Here is a 13,231-nt window from a genome sequence, read left to right as displayed (position 1 = left end):
GAAGGAAGAGATGTAATAAATATACGGTGAGAGGGAGGCATAGAGTCACTCGAAATATGTGCGATGGAGAACACGGCACAGCATTTCTTTGCTTGGCGAAACAGGTTGAGCCTAGTATAAGACAGCATCTTAGCTTCTCTCACACCACAAAGCTCTGAGCTTGTCTCAGCCTTTCGGTGAAGTTTAAATGCGGCAATGTCTGATATGGTCCCTACCAGGGCACATACCCTACCCTGACACAAGCATGGGCTCTGGTCTAATGGGTCTTTTTCATCTCAGTTACGATTTAGACCGAAGCCCCCAAGCCAACGGCTTTAAGTTTGATCACTGACATCCCTAAAGACCTCCACCGCCTGACCTCTGGAGAAGGTAGGCTCCAACATGGTTGGTTTTTGAGTATAAAGGCTTTACAAAATGCCAGCCGCTGTTCAGAGACAGGGGCAAGAGAGCTCAGATGCCCAGACACCGCTGTATAAAGGCCAGACTCTTACAGCAGAGTCTCATTTGTTCCACGATCACATTTTTACATGCCCCAAACCAGCCACGTTTGCAGCCCCTGACGCAGCAGCAGACCCCAAAGACACAGAGGCGGCAGAGTCCGAGCCAGGGTGGGCAGTAGGTCCCAGCACCCACCGGGCAGTCCACAGTCCCCTGCGATGCCCCACACTGCGTGGGCATTAGGGTGGCTTGGTTCCTATCCCGGCGGTCCACACGGGCGCTGCAGCACGCCAGCAGTCGCACCAAAGTCTCACCACCCCAGCCATGTCCGAACTTTGGTGGAAGGGTGGAAGTGGCCCTGGACTAGAAGCTGCCGGGAAGGAGAGACCACATCCATCTGTTAGGGCTTGACACAGGGGTGCTCATGCCCGGGGCTCGGCCACCAGCTCCTGGCACCGCTCCGGAAGCTCCCAGGCTTTCAGCGTGGAAGAGCATGGTCTATGCTCTCTGGAGGTGGCCCCAGGCCGGGACATCCCAGGAGGCCACCTGGAGCTGCCGTCCATCCCGATGGAGGATGTGGCTGTGTCTCTGGAGCAAAACGCTGCCCAATGGATGACGTCCTAGACCAGCGAGTAATGGAAACTGAAGAAAAGGTGAGAAGACATTCAAAGAAAGCTCCCTTCCGGCACGGTCCTGTCGCAGACGCGCACACACACGCACACGCAATGTTTTGCAAAATTTTTAAAGGGATCCTGGAAACCCTCCAGGGAGGAGCACGCAGCACAGCAGAACCTCACTCATCGGCACCCGTCCAGGACGAGCCCCTCGGCGGGGCTTGGGGCTGGGACCAGGCAGGGGATGCAGCACTGGCCCCACCACTCGGCTTCTAAAACGCATCTCCAATACGTTCACCCATCGATGGCTCAGGATGGACTCGGAAGCATTACAGCTAAGGAATGTCTCTCAGAATAAATGAACAAATTTTTATCCCTTTTTTTTGTTTTGCAAAGAGCGTTTTGTTCTTTTCCTGGTGGCCCCAAGCTCCGCATTGTTACTCAGGCAAGGTGGCCAGTGAAATCTAGTGGCCATCTCCTTCTTCCAGCATCAGCCACATGAATCCCAGTTAATTCACCAAAGTCAGTGTCTCTTCCCCAGGTTTCCATCTTCCAGGCACCCAAATTAAAGCCGATTAAAATCCCGGTGCCACCACAAGGTGAAGGCGGCTGCCTGCCTTCAGATTAACATGCTTCAAAGGGCAAACTTGATTTAATGCCCTCAGAAATAAATTTTAAAAGCCGTCTGTGGTCTCTGGACCAGACCAGGAGGTGGACACGGAGCCAGAGCTGGATCTGGAAGAGGGGAGCATCGCCTGAGCATGGACGGGGAGCCAGGGCCCCGGCGAAGGGAAACTGCGTCTCCCGGTCGCTCGTGCGAATAAGTGAGGTTCTACTGTTAGTACAAGAGATTCCAGGTTACGAGTGGATGTGATGGATTCTTTTCCTTAATTAAAGTACCAAAATTAAAAGTTATAAGCAACACATCTAAATAAAAGAATGGGCACTCCTTTAGGCATCATGTTTCCTAAACCAATAAGCAAAAAGGAAAAAAAAAAATGGGATGCACCAGGAACTCTTAGTTAATATATACTAACCAGACTGTGCATGGCACATTTTATTTCTATAAAACTATTAAAACTATTACAAAATATTCAAAAATACATTTTAGTAAATTTACAGCAGTTATTTCTCAATTTATTAATGCAAAACATCCTTTTCTCCCCTCTGTACAAACTACCGTCTCCATCGTCACAGAATTGCCGCCATGTGCGCTTTTTAAAAAATATTATTTTCTAATAAATTTTTTTTTGAAGTTAAAAATAACAAAGTTTCTTACGTTTTTTGCAAATAAAAAGTTTGTGTAACAGTCTTGACTTCCATGAATGTGGCCAAATGGTGTTTTTACAAAGCAAAACATGGAAAACAATACAGGAAATGACGTTACATTTGAAACTATTTAAATTAAAATAATATATTCTCATATTTTACACTATTTCAAAAAACGAAATGTGATTCAGTTAAGTATTGATCTCTCAAAAAAATCTAATTTACAATTCTGTGTATAAAAATATAATTTATGGACCCCCATGAAGTTTGTCTTTTTTTGTGTGTTTGTTTGTTTGTTTGCTTGTTTTTTAGACTTGCTGAAATGAAGGAGCAATGTAATGGAGAGATGGGAAAGTACAGAATTTTGCTTTCTGAAAGTCAGGACACACATGACATGTAGAAAAATAGACTCTGCGCAGTTTTGCTTGGCCTCACAAAATAATTTTTTCCCCTGTGAGTACAGTTCACATGATAATAAATTATCAAAGAAACTATTTAAGGCTCTTGAAGGTCCGGTTCATATCATTTAAAACATCTATTCAAAATACCAAAGAAATAAATATCCAGGAGAGGAGGAAAAAAAAAAACAAAAACCAAAAAACAAAAAAACCAACAAAACAACAAAACAAAAGAACAAATAAAAATATATATATATTTATAAACTAAACGGAACAGAACTTCCCGGGGTCTTTGTTTCCCTTAAAGTCTACTTTGGACTGTCCTACTTTATTATTATTATTTTATTATTATTATTTTTAAGTCTTAATCCGTGCTCTCTTTTAAAAATATGCAATTTTTTTTCCTTTTTTTTTCTTTTAGGTTTTTCCTTTCTTTTTTTTTTTTCTCCTTTTTTTCTCCTTTCTCTCTCTCTCTCTGTGTCTCTGTCTCTCCCTCGGAGGCTGGCGGGCGGCCGGGGCAGCACGGGATGCTCTCAGCTGGACGGCACCACCATGCCCAGCGGGTGCAGAGAGTCACTATCCAGCACCCAGCTGCCGATGCGGTAGAGGAGGCGAGAGTACCAGTGGATGCCAGGAGCGGTGGGGGCACCCATCGGGGCCCCCCGCCGGAGGGGCAGAGGGCAGCCAGCATCCCCTGGAGCAGGCGGAAGGGAGCGAACGCCCAGTGCGCCCAGCTGTGCTCCTCGATGACGGCGTAGCAGGAGGCCAGCACCCGGTTGATGAGGATGGTGCCCTGGGCGGTGAGCGGGGCGTACGCCCCCGAAGCCTCCTCCCGCAGCGAGACGCTGTGCACGGCCGCTGGCAGGAGCTGCCGCCCGCCCTCGCCCAACACGTAGACCCGTTGGCCCGGCCGTACGCGGCTGGCGAAGAGCGCCCGGCTGCTGGGGGTCCCCGCCTGCGACTGGTTGTGTTGGGGGGCCACAAAGAGGAGGTGGGCAGCCGTCAGCAACAGCCGGGCCCGGGGCTGCCGCGTCTCGATGACATAGAAGAGCTTGTGGGAGCCGTCCTCCCGGTCGAGGAAGGCGAGGAAGTCGCTGTAGAGCAGACGGCCCTCCGCGTCGGCCACCAGCACCCGGTCCCCGGGGCTCAGGTCCTTCACCAGCTTGGTGCCGCCTTGCTCCAGGTGCACTGTGGCCGAGCCGGGGAAGCAGCCCCCGGATTTGGCCGCCACTGAGTTTTCTGTGCAAGGAGAGAGGCACAGCAGGGTTAGAGGGGGCACCTGCCGGGCCAGGGCATGGGGGCACAAGGGGACACACTGCTTTCCCCGCCACCCCGACCCGCCCGAGAGGCACGGGTGCAGGATGCAGCCTCGCTCTCCTCTGAAATTCCTCCATCCTCATCTATAAGCGTGCCCCATTTGCACTCAGCGGGTCAAGTGGGAGTCCCCTTCCTGCCAGATTTGAGCCGGTGCATCTTCCTCTGGGTTAGGAGTTACAAGGGTGGTTTGTCTCATTAAGGAAAGGAGCGAAAATATTTCCACTGAGAAAGCTGTTCCAGAACAGATGTCTTCTGGAAGAGCGTCCCACTTGGCTACTGTTTGCCCTGCACCGACACCTGATGCCAGATAACTCACGGGCTTTCAAAGCCAAGCAGTTTTGCTGGCATAAGCTTTCTCCTTTAGGCGAGCGTCGGTGCTCGCAATGCTCGGGGTCCCCACGCAGCTTTTACTCAAGGAGCCCATCTAGGGCAGCAAACAGCAGAGAGCAGGACAAGGTTTTGCCGGGAGGAGCACATGAATTTGCCCATCGCCCCACTGGAAAGCAACAGCCTGGATTTCCCGAGCCCCCCTCCATCATCCTGCACGTGACCCCGTGCTGCCCCCAGCCCTCGCTGTCCTCCTGCTCGGCACGGCGGCTGCTGGGGCACATGCCACCCCCTGTAACACCCCTGTTTGGCATCCCCAGCACTCCGGTTCACTCCTCTTTCCAAAAAAAAGCATCTCCCCCGCCTTTCCCACCCCACTGGAAGGAGGATGCTGTTCCCTGTCCCAGGGCTTGTGGTCCCCGGGCAGCCCCACGCCTGTGTCAGGCCCAAGCACATCCCTCCTTCACCTCCTCCAGCTCTTGGAGTTACTCAGAGTTTAGATACTAAATGCTGTCGCCAACTGCTGCTGCTTTCCAGTGCTACCAAGAGGAACAATTGCAGGTTTAAAGAAAGCAGAAATAGCGATGAGACTTTAAGTCTCTCTTGCAAATCCCTTTCTGGAAGCTCAGCCACATGCGGGGCGGTGGGAGAGGACATCTGCCCTGTTCTAAGCTGGTCTCTGACTTAGCCAAGGGACTCTGCAGTGTTCCTAAAAGCTCTGATTTTCTATATATTGGGTAGTAGCCCACAGTATGTCACAGTAGCAAGTGTCTTTGCTACAGCTCTTGAGATTCCTCATCCCTCCCTTGCCTTCCCCTGGTTTCTCCCAGTTACTCCCTATGCCAGTTTAGAGTCCTGGTGATTTATCTCCTAAAGGCGGTAAGATTTTATATTTTGCCTCTGTGGCGGGTACTGAAGCTCTTATGATTTAAATAAATCCTTGGAGTGTCTCCTAATGACTTTCTCAGGAAGGACAGGAAGGGTGAAAATCAGACCGTTATTGATTTGCTAACGACTTTATCACTTCTCCTTCAGAAATGAAGCAGTGAGATCTCCAAGGCCTCTTCAGGGAGGACATGGCAACAAACAAGCTATGTGCTTTATGTGGAGCCCTCTGCTAGCAAACTACACCTTCCTACAAGCCGGCGGTAAAGGTCTGGCTAGAGCTTTGTTTGCATATTCAGGGACTTGATGAATAGATCTAGTAGTGTAGCAGCTCTACAAACATGCCAGTGAATTGGCAGAGGTGTGAAAATCTGCTTCTTTGAGCAGTGCTTGTTTGGGTTCTCTAATTAAAATCCAATAAAGGATCAGCATTGTCATTCTGATTCATGTAATAAATGCAGACACTCTTGGAAGAGAGGACACTTCCATTTTTTTCCCAGCTTCTTCCCCCCCTTTTCTCCCCCTCCCTATTTGTTCAGGTGCAGAAACCCTATGTGCCAATTCACACACATACTCTCCAAAAAACCCAGGACCTTCCAAGCACTATTTGCACAGCAGAGCCACTTTTCCAAGGCACTCAAGATCTGTATTTGAATTTTAAATGTAGAAGCTTGCTCTAAATACTTGCTGTAGCGCATTATCAATGTCCCTTTTACCACCCCTGCCTCTCCCTCCTCTGTCCTGGTGACAATAATTCAGGCCTTGGGGGAACTCTTCTTTGCATTCCAGTCTCCAGGATCATACTTTTTGCAAACAGAGATCTAGATAAAGAATCTTCCTGCCTGGCATTATGGGGTTTAATCTTCTCATAAGATGCTCTGTCATGAAACGAGGTTTGGACAGTTTGAAATCAGGCTGAGTGGGTGGAATTCAAGCCTGCTCCCTTGCAGCCCGCGTGGTACAGTCACACGACCCTGCCTGACACCCTCTAAATATTGCCCCCAAGTCCATGTGTGCCGAATCTCAATGAGCAGCTTGGGGTTACTCCTCTCCTATGAAATACCCGTGGGGGTGGATTAGGGGGTGCGCTTGGGCTAAGGTCATCGCGCGCCACAATCGGACACCTTGCGCTATAAAGCCGATCTTTGCTATTGAAAGGGATGTTTCATATCACCGCACGGCTGACAGCTTTGCAGGGCCTCCTTTTGGCTAGAAAGGACTGGGGAGCTGAACAAAAGCGGTAGCAGGCTCTAAGGACAAAGCCTGAGTGGGCCAGGAGAGGTGCTACCTCGGCTCAGCCCCTGAGGAGCTTAGGGCTGGAGCGGGGGGATGAGCCCCTCTTGCAGACAGGCATGGCGAGGCCAGGCTGGTTTCCCTGCAGTCGCTGCTGGTTTTGAAGCAAAAAAACCGGGGCTGCTGGTTTTGAAGCAAACGGCTATATTTAAAGAAAGCCCATTCTTTTCTTTTGCAACCAAGTGTTTCTTGACACTTCCAGCGGGCTGCTGGGCTAGAGGATGCTATTAGAAAGTGCTTTAGCTGTCATGCAGCCGGGTGGAGGGAGGCGGCGGGGGCGGGGGGGGAGCTGGCACTTGCCAACCATTTTGCTCCCCCCCAAAAAAGTGTCAAGTGTCAAGAAAATTAACTCGGCGAGTCGGGGATTTCTTGCGAGCTGTTCCTGGGTTGAGACAGCGTGTGGCGTTGTAAGCACAGGGGAGGGGAGGGAAAAAATTATATGTATGTGTATCCCTATCTGGGAATTTCCTAGCGGCTACCGCTGAAGAAGGCAGGGGACCACGTTTCTTATTTATTTTTCTGGCCGGCTCCCACTCGGAGATTAGCGATCGCGAGTAAGGCGTGCAGCCAGCGGGGCGGCTGCCGACGGCCACTAGTGCTTGTGTTGAACATGCTCTTTGGATGGGGAAAGCAGCAAATCCCACGGCGGGAGGAGAAGGGTGTGTGGCTGCGTGGGAAGGCTGGGCAAGCAAATCACCCAAATAAAATGCTGTCAAAAAGTGCTGCAGCTGGCTGGGCTTTTTTTTTTTTCCCCCTTCCCCCCCCCCCCCTTCTTTTCCCCCACCCCTGCGCCGGCGGGATCAGTAAGAGGCGGGGGGGAGGTAGGCTGCGCCCTCGGGGGCTCCGCTCCGCATCCCCGGAGGAGCCCCGACGGGGCGGGCAGGGCTGATGGGGACCCTGCGGGGACGGGGAGGAGGGAGACCGGGCGGCACCGAGCAGGGCGGAGAAGGCTCTGGGGGGGCTGAGCCGTGGCCCGGGGGTGTCCCCACCACCTCGACGTGTCCCTGGGCAGGCTGCCCGCCTTACCTGCTTTGACGGAGCAGTGGATGTGCGCCTTGGACTCGTAGTAGACCCAGTCGAAGCCGGCCTCGACGGCCAGGCGGGCCAGCATGCCGTACTTGCTGCGGTCCCGGTCCGAGGTGGTGATGTCCACGGCGCGGCCCTCGTAGTGCAGGGACTCCTCGGAATGGTGGCCGTCCTCGTCCCAGCCCTCGGTCACCCGCAGCTTCACCCCGGGCCACTGGTTCATCACCGAGATCGCCAGGGCGTTCAGCTTGTCCTTGCAGCGCTGCGGGGATACGGGCACACGGGGAAGGGCGCATTGCGGGGGGGCACTGCTGCAGCCAGGAGCAGACACCCCCCCTCCTTCACCATCTATCCCCCCCAGGGCCGCATCCTGCCCTCCCTCCCCCGCCAGATCGGCGGCAGCCCCCTCCCCCAAAACGCGCCGCAGGATGGGCCGAGCCAGGGCTGAGCATCTTCTCCCCCGCTGCCAGGGAGGGACGGGGAGGCAGGTGAGGAGGAGGAGGAGGGGGGCGAAACTTGGGGACACGGGAGGCAAAGGGGGTGAAACACCAGGAAGACCCACTGAGACGGAGCCGCCCCCTCCCCCGGCACCTGCTGCAGGGACAGGGGGGACCCCCCTGCCCCATCACCGGCGCTGGGGTGTGAGTGGGTCGGTTCAAAGCCACCTGCACGGAGCAAATTCCTGCCGCTAAGTGCCCTGTCCCCTTCCCGAGAGCAAAGTTTCTGCCGAGAACAAACACTCGCCATATATCTCGAAGTCACGGATTCCCCCCCGGAATGTCTCTCCGGGTCTTTTCAGCTTAATTCTGTGTTGAAAGGGGTCTCAATACATGTTAACAGCCTTTATGTGCTGGAGGGAGGGGTGGGGGTTTTTTTCTCTCCCTTCGCCCATCACTCATTAGAGCCCTCAAAGCAGCATGGGCTGGGAGCATTCACTCCGCTTCAAACATACATCGGCGCTCGCCTACAAAGCCGAGCAAATCCATACAATAATATAGCTCTTAGTGGGAAGATGAAAAGCAAGGGAGGGCCAAGGAGGGAAGTTAACCGAAGCAGGGATGCTATGCAAGCTAGAAGACCCTTTGTGTGGAGTGAAACGTTTTCCCACTCCGTGGAGAAGCACTACAGGGTTTTCCATCGCCCCTCCGGAGCCACCGGCCTTCCCCGGGGCTGAACCGTGCCCTGCAGCACCGGGGGCCTGCGGGGACTGAGCAAATGAGGGGGGCGGGATGGGGGGGAGGGAGAGGAAGGGGAGCTGCAGCGGTAGAGGGGGGGTGAGTTCTAAATGAAACTCTGAAAGTTTGGGAGGGGATTCCTATCCTAGCCAAGGGGGGGAATAGACATGCCAGCTGTAGGGGAAAAGGACTCACAGCCCCGCAGAAATAGGAAATCAGCACTGAAAGCATTGAAAAGCGCTTGACTAAAGGTACAGAGTTAGAAACACACACGTTGCCAACTTTTTCCCCCCTTTTTGAAAGGAAAATAACTCATGGATATACACGATGTGGCTCGCTTGATGCAAATACCGATGTGGATTAAAGCCATGGCAGGACGCAGTAAGCTGCTCTTCCCTCATTTTTGGTGGCCTGACTGGGATGCTTGGCCTTCTGCAGGACCATTCTCCCCAGTGTGCTCCCAACACGTCCAGTAAGAGACCGCAAAGGCCCCCTTCACAGCTCCCAGAAAGGCAAAGCCCCTCCATTATCCCGACGACGCTACTTTTAGGGACGTGACAAGGTTGCTCAACAAGAAAGTTCCCGTGTGTCTATCAAGAGCCATAAAAAGCAATTCCAGCAATACACAGGTCCCCGAGAGATATAAAACGCAATCGTGAGCTCACTTTGGACTCTCTGGCCTACCATTTTACGGAAAGAGCCGGGTGTTTGGGTTTCGGCACCGTTCCCGGCAGCAAAGCGGAGCAGCACAAGGAAGTTGAGTTTGATTTTTTTTTTTCCCCCCTCCCCTCTCTCCCTCGCACACCTAAGAGGATGGATACGCTCCTCCACTGATTTACAGGGGGGAGGAAGCGAAGGATCAAACGTCTCAGCTACTGATAAGGCGGCAGCCCTGTGCGACACGGAGATGTCTTGCCCCGCCGCTGCGCACGGGAGGCAGCGGGCGCGGAGGGGCGGGCAGGGGTGCGGGCAGCGGTGCGGGCAGCGGTGCGGGCAGCGCCGAGGGGCTCTTGCCGCTCTGGCCCTGCCAGCACCAGCTCCCGCCTTCAGGCGAAATAAAGAAGAAGAAACGACCTCCTAAAGGATTTTCCTCCCTTTTATACTGTCAGAGTCAAAAGCCGTGAAGCCCAGACTATTTATTAATTCATTGGGTCGTGTGCCACAAATCAAGCCCAATTCTGTTCAGCCACCGTGAAGCTCAGCAGGGCTGCCTCCACTAACGCTTTGTGTGGAGGCAAAGTTGTTCAACAAGCCCTCTCCTGCCAGCTCCTAATCTCTTCACAAATGAATTGCTTGAAGGAAACACTTAACAGGTACCTGTCAGTGTAAACAACCTGGTGGGCTTCCTAAATGCCAAGTTGATCTCTAAATTCCTCACATCACGCACCGGTTGTGTGCCTGCATTACACGAGATTGCTATTTTATTTCATACAAATTCCAGCTTTATCATACTGACCTGGCCTCCTTATCTCTCCCCCGAATCCAGCCAATGGCTGGGGTGGGGGGGACGGAGGGGAGGAAGGGGGGAGCCTTCAGCAAACTGCTGTTGTCACCTGCGAAGTTGAGAACCTGACTTACCTACCTCTGTTTGCGTTTTTTCCCCCCCTTCTGGAGTTAATATTAACTAGCGGCTAATGCATTCGGCAACTATTCTGCAAGTTTAACGATTCTGCTCAGGGAAGATCTCTCCATGGTTGAAGGGCTCGCGAAGCAGGCGTTTAAAAGCTGGGATTTAACGAGAGGTTGCTGGCCGAGGGAGAGAGGGAAGGAGAGAAAAAGCAAGGCAGGGAGGCCGGCGGCAGGACGGCACTTCGGGGCGCTGCCGACCCGGCCGTGCCCGGGGGAGGGTGGGCAAGGGCAGCCCCTCCGCCCCCTCCCCAGCCCCGTTCCCTGCCTCGCCGAGGAGTGCCGGAGCCCGGCTCGGTCCCCCACCTCGCTCCCCTCTTTGCCGCCGGGTACCCGGCGTTGCGGCCTCCCCGTCCCCGCAGCCCTCAGCCCACCTCCCCCTTTGTGTCTAAGGCACGGGAATAAGCACTGAAGGCGGCGGGGGGTGGGGTGGGGTGGGGGGGAAGTATTTGTTTTCGTTTCGTTCGTCTGAGGGAAGTTGACAGAAGGTCAGGAGTTCAGATGCTGCCAGCTAATGCAGCGAGAGCGGCCAGCCGCGTAGCCGGCGCGGCGTGCCCCGGGAGAGCCGCGGGGCCGGGGTCAGCCCGCACGCCGCCCCCGGCCCGCAGCCCACCTCTCCCGACCGCCTCCCGGCTCCCCCCCCCCCCCTCCCCCCCCCCCCGCCTTTGCCTGGCCGCCCCGCTCCGCCGCGCACACGCACCGGCGCAGCCGCGCAGGGAGGGATGCGCCGTGCCCCGGCGGGAGCCCGTCTCCCGCGGAGCCGCCGCCGCCGCTGCCGCCGCCGCCGCCGGGCTGCGGAGGGAAGGGTGAAACCCGAGCCGCCGCGATCGATACGCGAGGGGAGTAAGTGGAGCTGAAAATGCGAGAGCCGCGGCTGACTCGCCGCACGCCTCGCACCGGAGGCAGCGAGGGCGCAGGACCGCGGGTGCGCAGAGGGGCGCGGACCGCGCTGCGCCCCAGCCGGGGACCGACACCCGCTCCGCACCCCTGCGCGGGGCAGCGGCGGGCAGCGGGCGGCGGCGGCGGCGGCGGCCGGGCAGAGGCGCGCCGCCGCGCTCGGAGGTGCGGTGCGATTTAAGGTGGTCGGGAGGAGATGGTGGCGGCCGCCGGTCCCTCGCCCCGGGAGACCCGGCAAACGTGCGGAAAATCAGGCCGAGGAACGGGGAGAGTTTGGGAAATTCCACCCCCCACACTCCCCCTTCCCCGCGTCCACTCCCCGCCTAGTCCTTCCAGGCGAGTCCTGTTCTAGCACTGAAGGTGGGGCTTAAATGTATTAATATTAAAAAAGCGCTGTTGACCTATATTTGGAGGAAACCCATTTCCAGTGTCTAGATTGCATGTAGTTTCAGAAACTCCGGGATTGGCAGAGCAATTGACTTCACCGAGCTCTCTGTTGAGCATGAATAATAATTATGAGGTGACTCTCGGAGAGGTTCTCTCCCTCTCTCTCTTTTTTTTTTTTGCATAAAATGGTTCCGCAATCTGATTCCACCCGAGATCCAATATTTACCCAGTTGTAAACCTTGTGCCATCAGATTTTTTAAAACAGAAGGTGATGCAATGCCGATAAGTTGCAAGTCCCTCCCCTATGGAAGTACCACAGCATTGGTGGCGAGCATCCTTAAAGAAATATCAATATATTTACGCTCTGATGGGCACAATTGCAAATGATGGTATTGCAATACGAGCTATATAATACGGAATCAGGAGAGGAATGGTCGATCCGGCTTCAGCTGCCTTTTGTGAGTGCACGACTGCATGCCTACTAAATTTAGAATATGCTCACGAGGGAAAAAAAAATAATAATAATGAAGGCTAAAATGAAATGAAGCAAAAAAAAAAAAGAAAAGAAATAAAATATATATATAAAAAATCAAGTCAGCAGGCGTAGCAACCGAGGACTGCGTTTGTAATAATGAGTGAGTGGCCTGGCGGTCACTATACACTTGGGGTCCTCTGAGCTGTATGCAATTCGTTTGATCAAAGTGCATCCTTGGGGACAAATGCAAACAGCAATCTCTAACCAAGTTACAGGGAACGCCATGGCACGGTAATGACTGTAAGTATCACACAGATTCCCCCACCAAATATCAAGATAGCTCCAGCTCCAGCCCCTGCTAACTTGTCTGGATAGATGGTATTTACATTCAACGGGGGAAACTAGCCGAGTTTGGAGGGGCGGGGGGAGGAGGGGGAGAGGGAAAGGGGGGGGCTTTCAAAAATACTAAGACAGATGCGTCCTTTAGGATTGCTCAGAGAGGTTAACAAACACAAATACAGGTATCTCTGTGGCTCTACCTGAGTCATCAGTCTGTCAGCTCCCGTGTTCTCTTCATCCTTAAAAATAATGTCAGGGTTGTAATTTGGGGTTAGTTCTTTAAATCTCTCGGAGTTTCTTGTGATCTTCCCTTCATATCTTCCACTGGCCCCTAGGGTCTTCTCTGCCACATTGGGAATAAACTGCTTATAGGCTAAAGGGGTCAGCTTTTTGGGGTGTCTCCTTTTTCCAATGCCCCTGCCTGGTCCACAAGTCAGCCCAGAGGAGACTAAAAGAGCGCAGATGAAGCCCACCAAGAGAATTCTTGTCAACAGCAGCATTTCGTCCATTGAATCCAATTACTTCAAAGCTCTCTGTGCCTATCCCTGGCTGTCTCTCTAGAGCTCTCTCTCCTCCTATGTCCTTGTCTGCTTTCTGAATCGTATACTATCCACCGATCCCTAGCAAGACAGGTGCTGGAATGGCAGGCTTTAGGTCGCTGATAACGGAACACATCGGAGTTTGGTCGGGAGACAGCAATCGAGAGACAAAAAAAGGGTCTGATTTTAATGGTAGCAAAGCAAGACGCTTGTGAGAGGAGTCTGC

At 53.6% G+C, this 13,231-nt stretch overlaps 1 protein-coding gene across 1 annotated transcript; it reads right to left on the bottom strand.

Annotated features, from left to right (window-relative positions):
• Window positions 1–3,252: 3,252 nt before the first annotated feature.
• On the bottom strand, window positions 3,253–12,975 carry SHH (sonic hedgehog signaling molecule). Its single transcript, XM_050892494.1, is given in 4 exon segments — window positions 3,253–3,356; window positions 3,359–3,958; window positions 7,568–7,829; window positions 12,667–12,975. Coding segments are annotated over 4 exon segments (1,275 nt in total).
• Window positions 12,976–13,231: the final 256 nt, after the last annotated feature.

This window comes from Gymnogyps californianus, chromosome 2, assembly GCF_018139145.2.
Source record: "Gymnogyps californianus isolate 813 chromosome 2, ASM1813914v2, whole genome shotgun sequence".
Taxonomy (NCBI): Eukaryota; Metazoa; Chordata; class Aves; order Accipitriformes; family Cathartidae; genus Gymnogyps; species Gymnogyps californianus.
The sequence above is the reverse complement of the archived record's forward strand: the minus strand, read 5'-3'. Positions and strand labels throughout refer to the sequence as shown.